The sequence below is a fragment of the Odontesthes bonariensis genome, chromosome 14 (genome assembly GCF_027942865.1).
Source record: "Odontesthes bonariensis isolate fOdoBon6 chromosome 14, fOdoBon6.hap1, whole genome shotgun sequence".
Classification (NCBI taxonomy): Eukaryota; Metazoa; Chordata; class Actinopteri; order Atheriniformes; family Atherinopsidae; genus Odontesthes; species Odontesthes bonariensis.
The window spans coordinates 18,982,371-18,999,470 of NC_134519.1; the positions used below are offsets into that span (position 1 = coordinate 18,982,371).

General features: G+C 41.7%; 1 protein-coding gene across 1 annotated transcript in view; it reads left to right on the plus strand.

The window, feature by feature from the left end:
- cdh2 (cadherin 2, type 1, N-cadherin (neuronal)) overlaps nucleotides 1–10,544 on the plus strand; it is a 58,410-nt gene extending 47,866 nt beyond the window's left edge. The window contains exons 13-16 of the mRNA XM_075483321.1: nucleotides 807–1,040; nucleotides 1,273–1,412; nucleotides 6,365–6,529; nucleotides 9,224–10,544. Of these exons, the coding sequence (XP_075339436.1) occupies nucleotides 807–1,040; nucleotides 1,273–1,412; nucleotides 6,365–6,529; nucleotides 9,224–9,430 (746 nt within the window). The 3' untranslated portion in view covers nucleotides 9,431–10,544. The remainder of the gene's footprint in view (nucleotides 1–806; nucleotides 1,041–1,272; nucleotides 1,413–6,364; nucleotides 6,530–9,223) is intronic.
- Nucleotides 10,545–17,100: the final 6,556 nt, after the last annotated feature.

Consider the following 17,100-nt stretch of genomic DNA (forward strand, 5'->3'; position numbering starts at 1 on the left):
TGATAGAAATGACGATTCAGCACTTTGGCCTTTGCTTGAAAAAGATTAAGTTTGTTAGTCTGATTTGGACAAAGAGGCATTTCTGCCTTTTACCAATAATGTGATGATTCATTAAAAACCTTCACATATGAAATGATGTGTTCAAAGCTTGACGATTTGTTTTGTTATTAAGATTTAAGACTGTGATCAGTCTGAGTAACGCTTATGAAATGGGTTTAACTGTGTTTAAATGGCACACCACAGAAGTGTCGGAGCTAAAACAGACAAAATGCAGATCTAATAATCTCACCAAACAGTCATTAATTCGTTATGCTAATTTGAAATAAAAAATCACAAGTGCAATAACTCATTTATTGTGTGTTAGCTATTGGATGGTGTGAGTTGAAATGCGGTGAATGAAAATTTAATGGGATAATAGCATTTGGATTATCACAGCTGGGAATTTAGTCTAAGCAGCATTATCAAAAGGTATTCAGAAGATTTTTAAGCTGCAAATCCAAATCCTGACCATGTTTTGGATTAGATGTGCTGATGCAACTTCCAGGTAGGAATTTATGCTGCATTTTTGTGGTAATACGAGTGTAATCACGATGTGAACACTGTCTATACAAATGATTACTCTTGAGTGTATTTAATCTCGTATGAAAGACTGATCAAGAAAAAAAAAAAGGAGGGGGATTTCTTTTTTTAATATTGATATACACTGACTTTCCTTATCTCTAGAATTACCCACATCAAATACATTTTCTCTGAGAAGAAGCCATCATAGGCCGCTTATTCCCATCTTTTCCTTTCCCTCGTCTCAGGTGACTATGCTCAGGTGAGCCTGAAGATCGGCTTCCTCGAAAGTGGAATCTATGAGATCCCCATCATAATCACAGACTCAGGCAACCTCCCCATGTCCAACACCTCCTACCTGCGGATTAAAGTGTGCCAGTGCGACATGAATGGAGATTGCACTGATCAGCAACACATCATGGCTGCTGGTCTCGGCACAGGTGCCATCATATCCATCCTCCTCTGCATCATCATCCTCCTCAGTGAGTGTCTCAGTTTCTGTCTCTCAAACAGCACATCACACGAGTGCACACAGGGATTATAAAGAGAGCTATCCGAGATATCACTAGATTAGTGTGGGATTACCAAAAAGATAGCCTTGATCAGGCCCACATTCGAGCTTTGAAATATCGGATCCGATTGCATTTAAATGAAAATCTGCAAGTTATTATTATTTTTGTTTTAATACGAGATCTCTCTTGGTCTTTCAATCAGTTCTCGTGTTGATGTTTGTGGTGTGGATGAAGCGCCGTGATAAAGAGCGTCAGGCCAAACAGCTTCTTATTGATCCCGAGGATGATGTGAGAGACAACATCCTCAAGTATGATGAGGAAGGTGGAGGAGAGGAGGATCAGGTAAGAATCATGTGGCGAACGCAATATTCTGGTTTCATTTTGAAGGATTTAAAATCCTGTTTACTACATCAGATCGTGTCATACCTTTTATAAGTGATTGTGTCCTACGTTAGCCCAATCCCCCCCCCCCAAAAAAAAACAAGGACTGGGGTTATTTCAGGGGAAAAAAAAGATTTGTGTTCATACTGATTCCTCTGTTCTCTTTAATTCGTTTTGAGCTCCAGTAATGATGTAAAAACCGACGGCAGTCATGGGGGCGTTTACTTACTTGGCTCGGCAATGTTAAAAGCAAATCTGATGAAACCCACACAATCCTGATATCCAGTGTTAAGTGGGCTAATTTTGTAGATCAATGTTACGTGTATGATTCATGTCTTTATGATTTTGGGCACACCTATTTACAAAAATGGAAAAATAATTAGGATTTGCATCAAAGGACTTTGTCACTCTCAAACAACGGAGATAAAATGTATTGAAACGCAGAAAGACCGTGAAATTTCACCAGTAACGCATCAAACATTTTTTTGGTACTGGCTAAAATGTGCCATTGAGAGAGTATCAACAATAAGATTCGGATTTAAATCCTTTTGTGTTTTGGTTTGCTGAAGCTCCCAAATAATTTCTTGTGTTCCACAGTGAACATGTGAGGAATGTGTCTTTAGAAATATGTGACCTTAAAAATAACTCTCGCTTTCTTGATGCAAGAACAGCCTAAGACACGCTTCACAAAGCTGTGCAGTGCTTTTGTAAAGGTGGGAAAAAAAGGCATGTCTGTGGCTTTTGTTGACGACGCTAACTCTGGTCACATTTCTGAACAGTGGCTGAAGCAACATAAGGACAAAAAGGACCACTTCAGAGTCTTTCTGCAAGTAAACATGCATTTACAGTGCTTCTTTGTGGCATTAGTCCTGCACATTATGCTGCTTGAAGATTCAAGTCCTTCACAATTTTAATGGTTAGTTCGTTTCTTTCTTTTTTTTTTTTTTTTTCCCCTCCTCCTCGGGGGAAGCTGGAAATCGAAAGCTGGGATCAATAATGCAAGTGCATTTTGATCCAATTGGTTCTGGAAATATTGAAAATGATTCCTCAACTGGAACTGCTCCCATTTCATAGACCAAATGCACACACAAACAATAGAAATGCAGAGCCACGGGCATCAATAATGCCCTATCACTGTATCCTGCTATACTGATCAGGCACATGCAGGATTCAATTGGCATAATAACCCCTTGTTAGCACAATGGAATCATTTCATATAAAAGCATTAATGTACAGAATGGGCTATTTCCTTGCTGGTGGCTGAAGTGCTTTGGTGGCTTAGGTATAGCAGGAATGCACTGGAGACCCCAGTCTGACCCAGCGCATTGGCAAATTAGCATTGGAGACTTGTAATTGGTGAGCTGATGTCATTTAGAGACAGACATCTGCTGTGGAGCAATAATGAAGCCCCGTCTAAGGTAACAATATGACTGGAAAGCCATTACACATCTGGCAGTGATTAGGCAGGAGGGAGAGCACCCGTTTGTGTATTTACATCCTTAGTCTCGCACAAAAAACACACAAATATGCGGACCTGAACCTGTTGAAAAGCAAATTGTCGCACGATATAACAGGCAAACGAGCAGGAGCAGCGATTTATTGAGGGAAAACAAGCTTCCATTTTGAATAGGGCAGAGAAGGGCAGGGCGAGAGGAGAAAATGGTCCTGCCTGCTGAATCATATGCAGAGTCAGTGTTGGGTAAAGTAAAAAAAACAAAAAAACGACCTGACTTTCCCAGCGACATGGTCTTTATAATACACACCTCTGTTCTCCCCATCTCCCGCTGGGGAGGAAATTGAAGTGTCAGACCATTGGGTGCTATATGATTTTACTTGCTGCTGTCATTGCCAAGGTGTATATTGCTTTGTGAAGCTCTATTTTCATCGAAGGCAGACGGCTGATCAGCTTGCGCTCCCTGGGCGTGTCAAAAATGACGTTGAAATAGTGGCGAATAAAGAAGTGGCCGTGTGCAGATCGTCTTTTGAAAAAAAAAAACAGATGTACCATCTGCTTCCTGAAATGACCACATTGTGTTTTTAATCATATTTACCTTTCACAGTGTGGGCTTGCAGAATTAGAAATAAACATTTGTTTCACTCTTATGCAGTAAGTGAAACAATTTGGTTTCTGCAAATGCTTTTGTTGCCACAAACCACGAGGCCGTGTCATCATGTCAAGGTTCTCCGAAAAGCCGAATCCACATTGTTACAACACAAGGTTTGCTTTTTTGCACTTTAAGCTGGGGACCTGTACCTCTATTCCCATTTATGCTAACATGCACTTGGATTCATCCTTTACCTGCATGGATACAGCAGAGAATGGAATCAATCTGTTCTTCTGATTGTCTGCAAGGAGAGGACTATGATTTACTTATCTTTTTCTCATCTCAATTATTTCTTCAGGGTGAGTCTAAAATATCCAGCACTTATGGTAAATGATCTAAGCCGCTTTATCTGGCGATATAGTGAAATGTGAATGCGTTGAAAATGCAGTGCTCGCGTTAGAATTAGTTGGTGAAAACTGAACTGCGACGTCGCTCTGTCAACCTCGTGGGATTTTTATTTTCTTCTGGTAATTAGATTTTGTCAACCCGGCGGTTTGTTCTAAGTGCTTCATGACCATTGGCTTGTGGTTTTTGTCCTTTTCAGCAATGTTGCCCATTGCTACATCTCAGTCTGCAAAGTCTATTTATATCAATTCTGCCCAAACTCATTGAAAGCAACCAAAATGATCCTTACTGTATTTATGGCAATGGTTAAGGCTTGACATATTTCATTGGCAAGAGGAACGGTGGCTAGCATAATTATTTCATAGTCCTATTATCAAAAGTACTTGAGCTGTCTGAGATAATTTGGCTTAATTGTGTAAATTGTTTCCATTCTCCTGTATAAAAAAAAAGTACTTTGAGCTCTCAAAAAGCATCGTTTCGAACGTTTGACACAATTAGCATCCCTCTGTGCAAAGGTTTCAGCTCATCAAATGCTTATCTCATGACACTTCTCTACTTATATTCAAGATGCAAGAAGATTTGGATGTCAGTGGAATCTCACGGCAATTGAGTGACCTTATAGTGACATCATTAATGTCATGCAATCGTTTGCAAAAGTCAAATGCCAGTGCCAACATCGCAGCGTCACCCAATGTAAAATCCTGAAGGAGGCACTTTGCAAAAATTGTCAGATTTTAAGAAATAGTGATGTTCAGTCACTCATGAGCGCCGGGGAGGGGGCGGTACCATTTCACCGGGCCAGTGAAATCCCTAAAGGAGACATTTCTGTTTAGTTTGGCCATTAAATGGCTCCGTTGCAAACTGAGGGGGAGAATAAGACTGAAAGGAAGCAGCGGTGGTGGTGTTGCATCCGATGGCTTGAGCTGACAAGCCAATTAAAGAATTTAGATGCCAAAATAATTAAATGACGTCATTGAAGGATTTCTGTTTATTTCCTGCCACTATTGGAGTGTATTTCCAAGGCTCACAAAAGGTTAGCACATGGATATGCTCCTTATGAAGAGGAGCTTCTTACTGCATTGAACATTGGGGCCTTTCGATAAGAAATGCATTTCTGGTTTTTTTTTGTTTGTTTTTTTTCTTTTTATTGAAGAAAAGAAAAAACCTAATTGTGCCCACAGTGTAGCTGCTGTGTTTAATTGAACTAAATCCATGTTGTCAGTGCCACCCAAATGCAGTTATTGAATATTACAAGTTACAGCATCGAGATAAGCAGTAAACGGTAATGATTATCCACTCAGATTCCATTAAATCAGATGGGGAGAAAGAGGCGTAATCAGATGATGACAACCAAAGGGTGTAAATCAAACTCAAACATTCAGACGGCAGGGTGGGGGCTGGGGGGGACATTTCTGTTAGTTTTCACCCAGCTGTTCCTACGGTTATGGATGATAGCTGTGTAAAGTTAAAGTAATCGTCATCAGAGGATTGTGATGATCATTGCTCCTCTGCAGCAATAGCCTCAAGATTCTTTTGTCATTCGCCATGAAATCAAATAATCAGCATGTGTTTTTTTTTAATTATTATTATTTGAGAGCAAACCTTCTGCGAGCATGTGGAGTTTAGATATTCTGTGTTTGTGTTTTTGTTGTATTTTGATTGTTTGTGTATTATCTTAAGGGGTTTATGCATTCTAATTGTTATTTTTACATTGCGGCGTCCGTTGTTTTCATTTCCCTGGAGTGTTTATGTGTTGAAGGTACATATGTGACTGAGGAAAGATCATTTTGAAGGGGGATATTAGAGATGGATGGATCACAGAAAATCTCTTAAAGAGAGACAATCCATCTTGCACGCTTATTAGGCACACACTCTGAATCTTAAATGTTATTATCTCTATCATATCTGCCGTCACCCTGATACCATTCAGTCATTTAACTCTGCTGCTCTGCTCTTCACCACCGTTTCTTTCTCTCTCCTGGCTGATTTTTCCTCTTCACTCTTTCTCCTCCTCTTCCCCCTGCCCATGACTTTGCACAAACTGCAAGCCATTCAGGTTGCCTTGGTAATGTTAATAGGATTAGCAATGGCTTATGTATATCCACCATCCCGTGTCTGGGCATTGATTAGAGCAAAATAGTGGCCTGCACATCCTTCCTGCAGCACAAGAACGTTGCAGCGTATGATGTTGTCCTCAGCTTGCACCCCCCTCCAGTGCTCACTCTTTTTATGTGTCAAGCTGTCCCTGGGTTTGTGTTTCACAGACAAGAAGATTAAAGTTTCCTTGTGTTCTCTTAGCTCTCCTCGCTACATTAAACTTTGAAATTTTGCCTCCCCTGAGTTAAACTTTTATTCCTCTTCGCAGCACTTTACAGGATGTGTTTACCTATTTAAATAATCCCACTCAGTTTGGAGTCTTGTCACGCAGCTCCGTTAAGTCCCATCTGTCTACGTGTTCCCCAGGATTATGACCTGAGTCAGCTCCAGCAGCCAGACACGATAGAGCCTGATGCCATCAAGCCGGTGGGAATCCGTCGTCTAGACGAGAGACCCCTCCACCCTGAGCCACAGTATCCCATGAGGTCTGCAGCACCCCATCCTGGAGACATCGGAGACTTCATCAACGAGGTAAAAGCCACCAGACGGAAACCGTCATTAAAAGTTGACATTGCTTTGTTGTACAGTGGAGTTTTATTTCCAGGGGAAAGAGCTTAGATGAAAGAATCATTGGGATCAGAAGGCTTGAATTTCATTTTCAAGTCAAACGACTTTCTGATAATGAATTTCTATCAAAGTTATTTGGCTCATATGGCCGAGCACCTGGAAGTTAGGACTGCCTTGTAGTGGGGAAAGAGATACTTTGAATTCAATCACTTATCAGGCATGTGTTCGATGTTTTTCCCAGTAGAGACGGAGGAACATTTCTAATTTCACATATATCTGCTCTGACTCGTATAAAGCCGAGCACGTGCATGATGCTAACCCACTCGGATGTAATTGTTTTCCCTCTTCATTTTTTTTTTTGCCAAAGTGGAAATATAGATATGTCAGCACAGAAGCAGGAGATGAGAGGAGCAACATTGGCTTTCTATCGGCGTGCACTGCTCAGAGCGCCCTCGTTTGCCTGAGGCCATCATTGACTCCGGCATGAAGGGAGAATGTAAAATGAAAAGAGCAGTCATATATTTTTCACAAGCTCCAACAGACAAGAGTTTCTCCCGCATTACAAATGGAGTTTGCTCCTAGTTTTTGGATGGCGCCCATGTTTTCAGATTAGAGCCTGCTCTTTCGGCTCTGCTGCCCGACAATCTATCTCGCTGATCCCTTTACCCAGACACCATTCGTTTTCTCTCACTGTCGACTCACGAATGCACCTAATTCATTTGTTGTAAAGGCTGATATGGAGTGAAGTTTAATATTTTGCCTTTGAACAGTGTGCACCATCCTTCATCCGGCTTGTTTTTGCATGTCCTTTTAATATGCTCACAAGACCTTTGAGAGGTTTCTGAGCATCCTGACCCAGAAAACGCTCACTGGAACCAAGCAGTGTTTATCTGTTTGCAGTCCCATATTTGACTGCTTTTAATGCTCAGTCATGGTAGCTTCAGCGAGCTTGAGCTGGAATCTGACTTAACCGATGGGGCTTGCTGCCAGAAGAGCAGGGAGACGGAGCAGAGTGGGGGAAGGGAGTGTGTCTCATCTCCGTCCTGAATTGTGCACATTGCCCCGGAGCCTGGAGCTCTAATTAAATTAGAAGGACAAAAAAAAAAGAAAAATCAGGCATAGCTTTAGCATAAGGACTTTAACCCTACTGCCGGACAAAGAAAGATCCATTAGTCACCTCCCGGTCTGTTCTCACAGAGGGGGGTAACATTAAATACATTAGCACCCACTTGACATGACCTCTGGTGGTCACAGGTGGGCACAGTGGCACAGAAGGAGACAAAGCTAAAGTGATTGCATTCATTGTTTTGCACAGTGGCTCATTTCTGCCCTGGCAGGGTGTCTGTGAATACAGATAGTGGGTTTGATTACACATCTCTTTGTTATCTTGGGACAGAGAGACTCCAGTAAGTGAGGGACAGTACACCATTTCACATTTAACAGTCGTGATTGTTTCTTCGACAGTGGCTGAATCGGTTGTAATGACATTATATGGCTGAATTAGGTCATCGACTAACTGTATGGAACTGCCAGTGGGGTTTTGGTTGCAGATAGAGGGGGCTATAACCAGCAGAGCTAATATGGTTGTAATTGTAATGAACGGTCCATCTGTCATATTTCCCACAAAATGATCAGCACCGCAGCCCCGAGCGAATGCTAAACGGAAGCTAACAATTGGAAAATAATGGCTAAGTGCCCAGGCATTTATATTCAATTCATCTTCTTATTTGAGAGCATTTCGGCACTACTGTGGGCAGCAAAGAGGAAACCATAAATCTTTGACAAGTTCTCGATGAGCTGAGGTCTCGTTTCTGTGTTATGTTGCTCCACTTCTTTTTCTTTTTTTTTTATTCATTTATTATTTGTTGGGTGTCGTCAGCTGTAGCGATAAGAGGGAGAAACCAGGCCCGGATCCAGAAGTGGTTCGTGGCCAAAGCACATCTCAACTCCTAGATTAGCAATCCATCAAGTCTCTCGAGTGCTGTTAGGGAATGAGGCTGGAAATCAATAACAATCCATAAGGGCCTCTCTTGATGCTATGAGGATTTCTGGGAATGTCAAGAGCAATCTTTAAAATAGAACCACACTCTCACCAGCAACACGACTCGAGATAACACACAGAGGCACACGGACACATCTCTGCCTCAGCTCAGCTCAGTGCTTACGTTTACGCTTTACGCTAGTGTCGGATAGATATGAAATATTAAAGGTGTTTTGAGCCAGATCACAGATGACTATGTATTGCAGTTGTACAGCTTGAGCCGGGGATGGAGGGATGGGGGGGGCACTCAGTCACAGGGTCAGTGAGAGATGGGAGATGCTTCCAAGCATCTCAGGCTGCCGGTCACACTCAGACCTTGGCTTTTGATCAAGGAGCAGATAATCCACCATCCTAGAAACATCAGGAGGATCGCCTCCAAAACACAGAGGAAATTCACTGGAACATTAGAGTCTGACTAATCTGGACAAAACCCCGATTTGCCGAACAAGTGGAGGGAGACCCACTGACAGGTTTTAGGATAGATTAGCCCGTTTGTGTGATGCAGCTGTTGGGAGGGAGCGGTGTTTATGCGGCTCCCTCCTTGTTGCAGACAGTTGTAGAGTGCAGACGTGGCTTAATCTTCTCATCTAACCGTGGTTTTATTTCCGTGTGCACAGGGACTGAAGGCAGCAGACAATGACCCCACTGCACCTCCCTACGACTCCCTGCTAGTGTTCGATTATGAGGGCAGCGGCTCCACAGCCGGCTCCCTAAGCTCACTCAACTCCTCCAGCAGCGGGGGCGACCAAGACTACGATTATCTCAACGACTGGGGTCCTCGCTTTCGAAAACTGGCGGACATGTACGGCGGAAGTGACGACTAGAACACGCAGCCACATCCGGAAAGAGGAACGCGATGAAGAAAAGGAAAGCTCTCTTGTCGAAGGACACGAACAGCTTCTGATATTCCCCAAGAGAATGATAGAACTGTGACTAAAAAGATACAAAAAAAAAAAAAGAAGATAAACATTGATTCAGAATTTTTTTCAAAAACAACCAATCTAAGGCTTATTGTTGTAGTCTACGCATACATATGCTTGTTGAAAGCTTAAGCATAGGCTGTGGTCCAGTTACGGAGGATGTGGGAGGGAACACCGGTGGACTTTCACCACTCAGATTGTCGGTATTGAATGCGCTCAGTTACACTTGAATTTCACAGTACAGAAGCACTGGGATATAATGTGCCTTTTTGTACATTTTTTTGGATCTAAATGATTAGTTTTATGTTCAAGGCTTTAATGGTACTGACTTTTTGGAGTGATTTCAAAACAAAGTATGTTACACTCTGGTATGCTTCGACATGCTTTTTGTTGTTTCCTCTTTTTTTTTTTTCTTTCGGTTACACAACGCTCCTGTTTGTTGAAGATATTTAAATGAATCACAAAGATGAAGAAAATGAAGGAACATCTGTTAGCTTTGATGGGAAGAAAAACAATTAAGAGCAGCACTGTACAGTATGCTAGACTTAGATTTTCTCACTAAAAAATTAAAATTATGCAGCTGGTTGCAAATAAAGGGAGTTATGAATCATACTTTTGTAGCAAATTCCTTTTTTTTTTTTTTTTTTTTTCCTTATTTTGAGGTGATGTAGTGTTATACAGAAACAACAAAAAAAAAAAAACAGTTTTGGTCTCATCTATGTACACTTCATTTGCCTTAGTCATCCGATATTTTCCGAGTTTTACTTCACTGTAAAAAGATGTGTGTGTACATAATGTTTTTTCTTTTTCTTTTCTTTTGATGTAGTATTATGAAGAAGTGCAAACGGTTCCAAACTTGTAAATGTACGATTTGGACTTACGAATTCAAGTTTTTTGCATGTTTTTATCTTTTCATGACGACAAAAAATTGAAAGAGGAAAAAGAAAAAAAAAAACGACTTCCCGAATTTATTTACAAAGTGGAAAAAAAAAATAAAAAAAATCTGGGTGACCTTAAATGTGTAGAAGTTAAGAGTTTTTTTCTTTGTTGTTTTTTTTGTTTTTTTTTGTATAAAAAAAAATAATTTAAATAAAAACTGATTTTAAAAAAGAAAAAAAAAATAATGGAGAAGTAGTGATCTTGTCAGCACAAATGTTGAATTTGTACCAAAAAGTAGTAAGGTGGGGTGGGGTGGGGTGGGGTGGGGCGAGGGCGGGGATGGATGACGGGCACTAATCACTGAATCAGCTTTAAGACTGGAAAAGATTTTGGATTAAAGCGTTGTGGATAACCATGTGTACTGGAACACATTATACATCTCTGACCCCAGCCATTCAAATAAAATGCTAATTTTGAAGCTAAAACAAACCAACAAAAAATCCCTGCCTCTTTATTTCTTTTTTTTTTTAACTCGGTGCTACTGCAGAGGCTTAATTACACTGCACGTTACGTAACCCGTCTCAAAGAGCGATCGCTTCAAATCAAAAGATTTAGTTCACTGTAGAAAATTTTTACCCCTAAGGAAGAATGAATCATTTATACGCCTCATTTTGTTGTTTGCAGAATCTTCACAAATAAAACCACCTAAAGCCTGTGCTAGTCTGTAGGCGATACTTTTTGCTGCTTTAGGCCTGTAAACTAAACCGTAAAACCCAGTCTATAACACTTTCTGCATCTGAAAGCCAACTCAAGGGCAGAAGCTTGTGGGAAAACTGAAAAATCCATTCGGCACCTGTTTGCTCTCAGGGATTTGTCTTGTCTTGAGTACCGTATGTAAGATTAGAAAGATTGGACTTGACCTCAGGATGAAGAACGCCTTCCAACGCTGCCACTTAAGGGACTTGTCTAGTATCTCCTCTTCTAAGACTTTTGGCAGGCTGAAAACGGAAAGGTGACTGTCGGTGTGTGTGGGCGGCTGTCGGAGCACAGGTTCTTTGGTTGATGAGCGTCATCCGTTTGCCCTTCACCTGCCTCTCCCTTCCCGCGGTGCGCGTTGTATTTACAGAGCCGTCGTTTGCCCAGTTGAATAGATGTGGGCATGGGTTATTAATTGTACGAAATTACACAGGGGTGAGTTTGGTTTTGTAGTCCTCAAACAGAAACACAATGCCTTGCTATCTCAGATTAATCACTGAGCCGCACCTGCCTTGCGTTTTGGAGCTCGTGAAATCCTAGCTGGTGTTTGTTAATCTGTTCTCTAACCTGTACCTCCTAAGAACACCTGTAGTGTTTCATATGGTACATGGTCCTTCGTGAGCCAAGGAATCCTTCTAGTCTTGTTTTCAAATGACCTTGTCTGGTGCATCAGCACTTATCTCAGAGTATGCATAGCTCTGCCAGAAGCAACATGAAATGTCACGCTGCTGAGCCAGATTTAATGTTAGGCAGCAAACTTTCTGACTTCGAGTTGTTGTTTCAACTGCAGTCGAGTCAGATTTGCCTGGGCGAAATAGCTTCCTTTCACCTTGAGGTTTTTAAGCCAAAGTGCTGGATTTCATGTCTTTCCCTTTGTTTTCGCTGTCCTCACAGCAGGCTTAACCTTTGGCTAACTGCTTTCGTTGCTTTGATCTCGAGCTGGCGCAGATGTGTTCAGTGAGTCAACATCTTAAAAGGGCTTCATCAACTTCTTTTTGTTGCTTAGAAGTTTCCGAAGTGGGAATCAAAGCAGGACATACTTAGAGACGGTTTTTGCACCATTTAGCTGATTGTCTGACATCTGTGGGCATGTGCTTGTTTGTTTTTCGGAGAATTAGATGGGAGGACTTGTGTCAGGAAAATGCACATCTGTACATCGATAAAGTCGACTTTAAAGGTGTGGATGCATTTGGAAAGAGCCAGGCAAGCTTTTCACTGAATTTCTGGTTATTGCACTAAAATAATCCCCCACTTGCTCGAGCCCTTCTCTCAAATAGCTCATTTTATTTTAAAGCATCACGAAAGATGTGAAACATCATGGTTGCACCATGATACTGTGCGGTTGAAGCCTTCTCTTCCCTGGCTTTAACTATTCTGCAAGTTCTCCCACCCTGCTGATGTGTTTTCATCTCAATGCTCAGACTGTTCCAGAGGCTTCAAACTCACCAAGCAGTCACAAGTCTTGTTCTGTTTTTTTTTTTCTTATCTTATTTGTTTTCTCTTTCTTTTTACGATCAGCAGGAGGGGGAAAAAATAATTGATATTCCAGTACCCCACTTCAATTTCACAACATAGATTATCCCTGAAGGTGCGTTGGCAATCTAAGAGAGCCCAGGACATAAAGGCAGATACCGCACAGCTCCTTTAATATCCACACCAAAAACATACATCTCTCTAACATTTATAGACACGCACTAGTAGAAACAGTAATGATGCAATGAAAAGAAGCTGCTTCAGTCAGGAGCGCTACAGGAATATATTACATGGGGAATCAAAGGACAACATAAAGCGTTTTGAGGATTTACAATCATTGAAATTGACAGGCCGAGCGGTAATTAATGACGACCGTGTGAGAAGCATATTTTCATCATCTGTTTGTTATATGGTGCGGTGAGGTTTGGGGGGGGGGGGGGGGTAAAAATTTTAGCTAGCTCACAAATGGATTGAAATGGGACTGCGCTGGAATTTAAACAAGCAGAAAATTATTTGCAAAACTAATTAAGTTGGATAGGCATGACACCAGTTTCCTCTGCCAATTTCTGTGAATGACCTATATATGCAAACTGCACATAAAAAAAAAAATTACACCTCAGTGATACACAGTGATAAATAAATAATGAATGTGTTATCAGGCACTGGCTCGCACTGTGGGCTTTGTTGTCTCCTGGAGTGAAATATGGCTCTCGTGCGCACATTGCATTCCAGTGACTCCATATCTTTTCCCATTAGATGCCACAACATGTCCTGTGCAGATTATTATTTTAGGTTCGATTAAAAATATTCACTCTGAATTGTGAGGAGGAATTCGACTGATGAAGCTCCGAGGACAGCGGGGATGTTCTCCTTGGAAATGGCTGCAGATTGCTGTTCTTGCAAGCACCCCGGGGCCACTTTTATTGACTGTGAAACAATGCTTCCACCAGCACCTCCTCACCATAGCAGATTTACAAGACAGCCATCCTCAGCTCCCCAGAGTGTGTGTGGATGGTTGAGCGAGTGTCACAGAGCCACCCAGCCTCCGTGGGGGGATTGTCAGTAAACATGCAGAATCCAGAATCCAATGTAAACCAGCTTCTGAGTTATGCTGCATCTGACCTTTGGTGGACTTTGGCAAGATGGATGCTACCCAAGCTATCGATAGAAAAAATTCTGGCCCTGAGCAGCAAGAGCATCTTTCATGTGGTTTCCCAGCCCCTGCATGCTACCTCTGAATGAATAACAAAGTATTCCGGATGACAGAGTGCATGCTGGGGCACATGCATTCTTTAATGCATTTGTGTATAGGTCCAGTCACTTGTGTAAAATCAATCAATTTGATTTCTTCACGGTTGTCCTCTAAGCGTAATATTAGATCAGTTTGTTTGTTTTGCAGCCCCCCTCTCACATGGAGTGAAAAGGGACCCTGTTGGGTCCCAGGTTTTTTTTTTCTTTCCTCCCACATCCAACCTTGATCTACGGCTCTTTCCATTCTCACTGACTGCAGGCAGATATCTCTCTAATGGCTCACCCTCTGTTTCAGCAGATATTGTTCTCCCTCTGTTAGCGACACTGATTCATCAACTCTCATTTATCAGGCCCCCTGCCGCCGTTATTCTCTGTCCGCACACAGCCATGACACCGTGGTCACACAACTGGAGAGGGGAGGGGAGAGGAGGCCAGGGACACGGAAATGATGAACGCCGTTTCTTTCATAAGATGCATATCGTGTGAGCATGAGATTTTTAGCTTGTATGTGAGCGCTCAATGTCACTTTCTGCTGCCTGCGAGCGCGCAGAAGGCATTTCTCATCTCGCTGTGGTTTCTCTTGCGTAAATGGTTGATGTGCTCCACAAAGGACGTGTAATCATAAACCATGCACCAACATTAAAAGACACCCAGGCCCTCTCGTTCTGCCTCTTTTTCTCTCTCATGCAGATATGCTCTAACCTTTCATATCACAACCTGAAATGACGAGATAAAGCAGTTGCATTAAGCAGCTGCTCTCTCCGGAGAAACACTTTTGAAAATCCGGTTCTCCTGTGAAATCGAATATATGCAAGACCAGCAAGGAAGAAAAGTGAGGAAACAAAGAATCCCTCGAGTGCCTTTAGATTTATTCATGCTTTTAAGCACTTGACATCCAATCACCTTCTTGTCATTAAGGCTTTAGGTCCCCAGGCCACATTCATACAAATAACTAGATCATTTTGTCAAATAGGAATTGCTTACTGTGGTCTTGTGCGACTGCAGTGAGGGACTTCCACAATCAGTGGTTTATATGTGCTGAAGGGTCGATGGCCCTGGGATCAATGTCCTGCTGATTGTACAGCATGGCTGTTATATTATAGTCTATATGAAGCAGAAAAGAGGCCACTGAGCAGGCCAGACTTTCCTGTCTGCTGACTCTATTGTAGTCAGTCACTTGTATGGATAGCTGGGAGCTAGACTGACAAGCCATCAGCCCGGCTGGAACACAGTTACTCTAAAGGACATCAGTTTTCACTCACTCACTCACTCACTGTCAAAGATATGAGAGTTCACATCAGTTCAAGTATGTTCTAATCCCTCCATTATTTGTTTTGCATCTGTAAAACGTCAGTTATTGGATGAATTACAGCACATTACTCTAAAGCGGCATCTGAGCATCATTAATCAGGACTGGCATATGTCAGACAGTCAAACAGCAAGTAGTGATAAACACTAATTGTAAGTTCCTTTTAATATTCATTTTTCAATTCAACTGAAAAAGAAAAAAAAATCCATCATTTAATAAATAGCTCAAAATGGTATTTCATGCTTAGAAAAAAAAAGCGCCCCAGCCGCTCTCAGGGGGTGAAGTGCAGATTTACTCAGTGACTGGATGTTAAATGAGTTTTTACCCTCTGATAAATCCTCCTCAGGCCACTGTTTTTACAAATAACTGGGTTTTTTTTTTGTTTTGACCCTTTACCCTCAATTCGAAGTGAAGAGACGCCTCAAAGCAGGGTGGCTCATAGTGGTCTTCACTCTCTGTCATGGCAAGATTTTACAAGCAGCGCCCCTCAGGTGGCCAAAGACGACGCATGGATGTTACTCTGGGGAGAACTCAGGAGTGTCAAATCAACCTTATTGCTCACCTGGGGTCCTTGGCTGATTTACACATCTTTTGTGGACTGCAGAGATAAAGACATCCAGTTGTTGCTGCACGAGAGGAAATCAGAGAGGCTGATTTATGTAGGTATACAGACTGCTCATTATCGTGCTAAATAGCTTTCAGGTTGCATCCTTGAAACGTGTTTCTGTCTTTTATTACTGCCAGAGTAACCCCATTACAAGTGCTACAATGGAGTAGCAGGCTGCTCCATACTTTTAAACGTTTAAAACCATCTCACGGTGTCTAGATCCTCATTACATATTTAAGTCTCCCCTTTCTGTTCTGTGTTTGTTCGTGCTAAGAAACTTATTTTTTCCGCCAAAAAGAAAAAAAAAATTAAAAATGGAACAGAATTGACTTGAAGTGTAAAAAAGGATGCTCAGCTAAAGTGGAGCTGAGAGGACTGTCTCACTCAACTTGTTTATTTCATGGAAGAATTATATTATGGGCAAACAACTACACAGACAGACCAGATGCTGCTCTGTCCCATTGTGCTGAGATAGGCATGTCGCTGCAACAGATATTATTGCAGCCCTGGAACATTCATATTGCCCCTACATTTGGCCGGTGTAAAGATCAACCTTTAGATTCTGCAAGATTTTCTGAATCAACAGCCAGATACATTTAAAAGTAGAATTTCATGTTGTCTGACATTTAATATAGTTGCTCTAAAAGCAGTAGAATGACAAAAGAAAGTGTCGACATTAGGTTGACATCATTTCAGTCAACTGACTTAAGTCATAAGGTACTTAATGTCCAGAATGACGCTTTGTATAGACTGTGAAACGACAGAATAACTGCTTTTATTTCCTACATCTCCGTGCCAGTGAGTCAGAAATTTAAACCCACTGTTGGAACTTGCTAACACTGCCTTTAAATCGTTTAACACTGGGTCAAACACTTTCTTTAGCATTCCACACGCTTCTCTTGTTGGTCCATTTCTCCTGCCAGAACTGATGCAACTTAATCTGGTTTTCAGGACTTCTTGCTTTTTCAGGTCTGGCCATAAATTTTCTGTTGGATTGAGGTCATGGCTTTGAGGCGTCCACTCCAATAGCTTGACTGAGTTGTCTTTAAACTTTAGGCATCCTGTGGCAACTTCAGAGGGGTGAGACGGGGTCTTTGTCAGTTTGAGAGACCCTTTTTTCAGTTGAGCTTCAACGTCTTTGCTACTTTTCTTGAGTATTTTTTTTTAAAAAGTTGCTTTTACGCATCCCCCAATTTTATTTCCCATGATGCCACCTGGTTTGTGAAGTTATTCATTCCAACTTGCAGCAAAGCAGCTTCACAGTATGATGTTTCCATTTCTGCCCTTCACATTTTTATT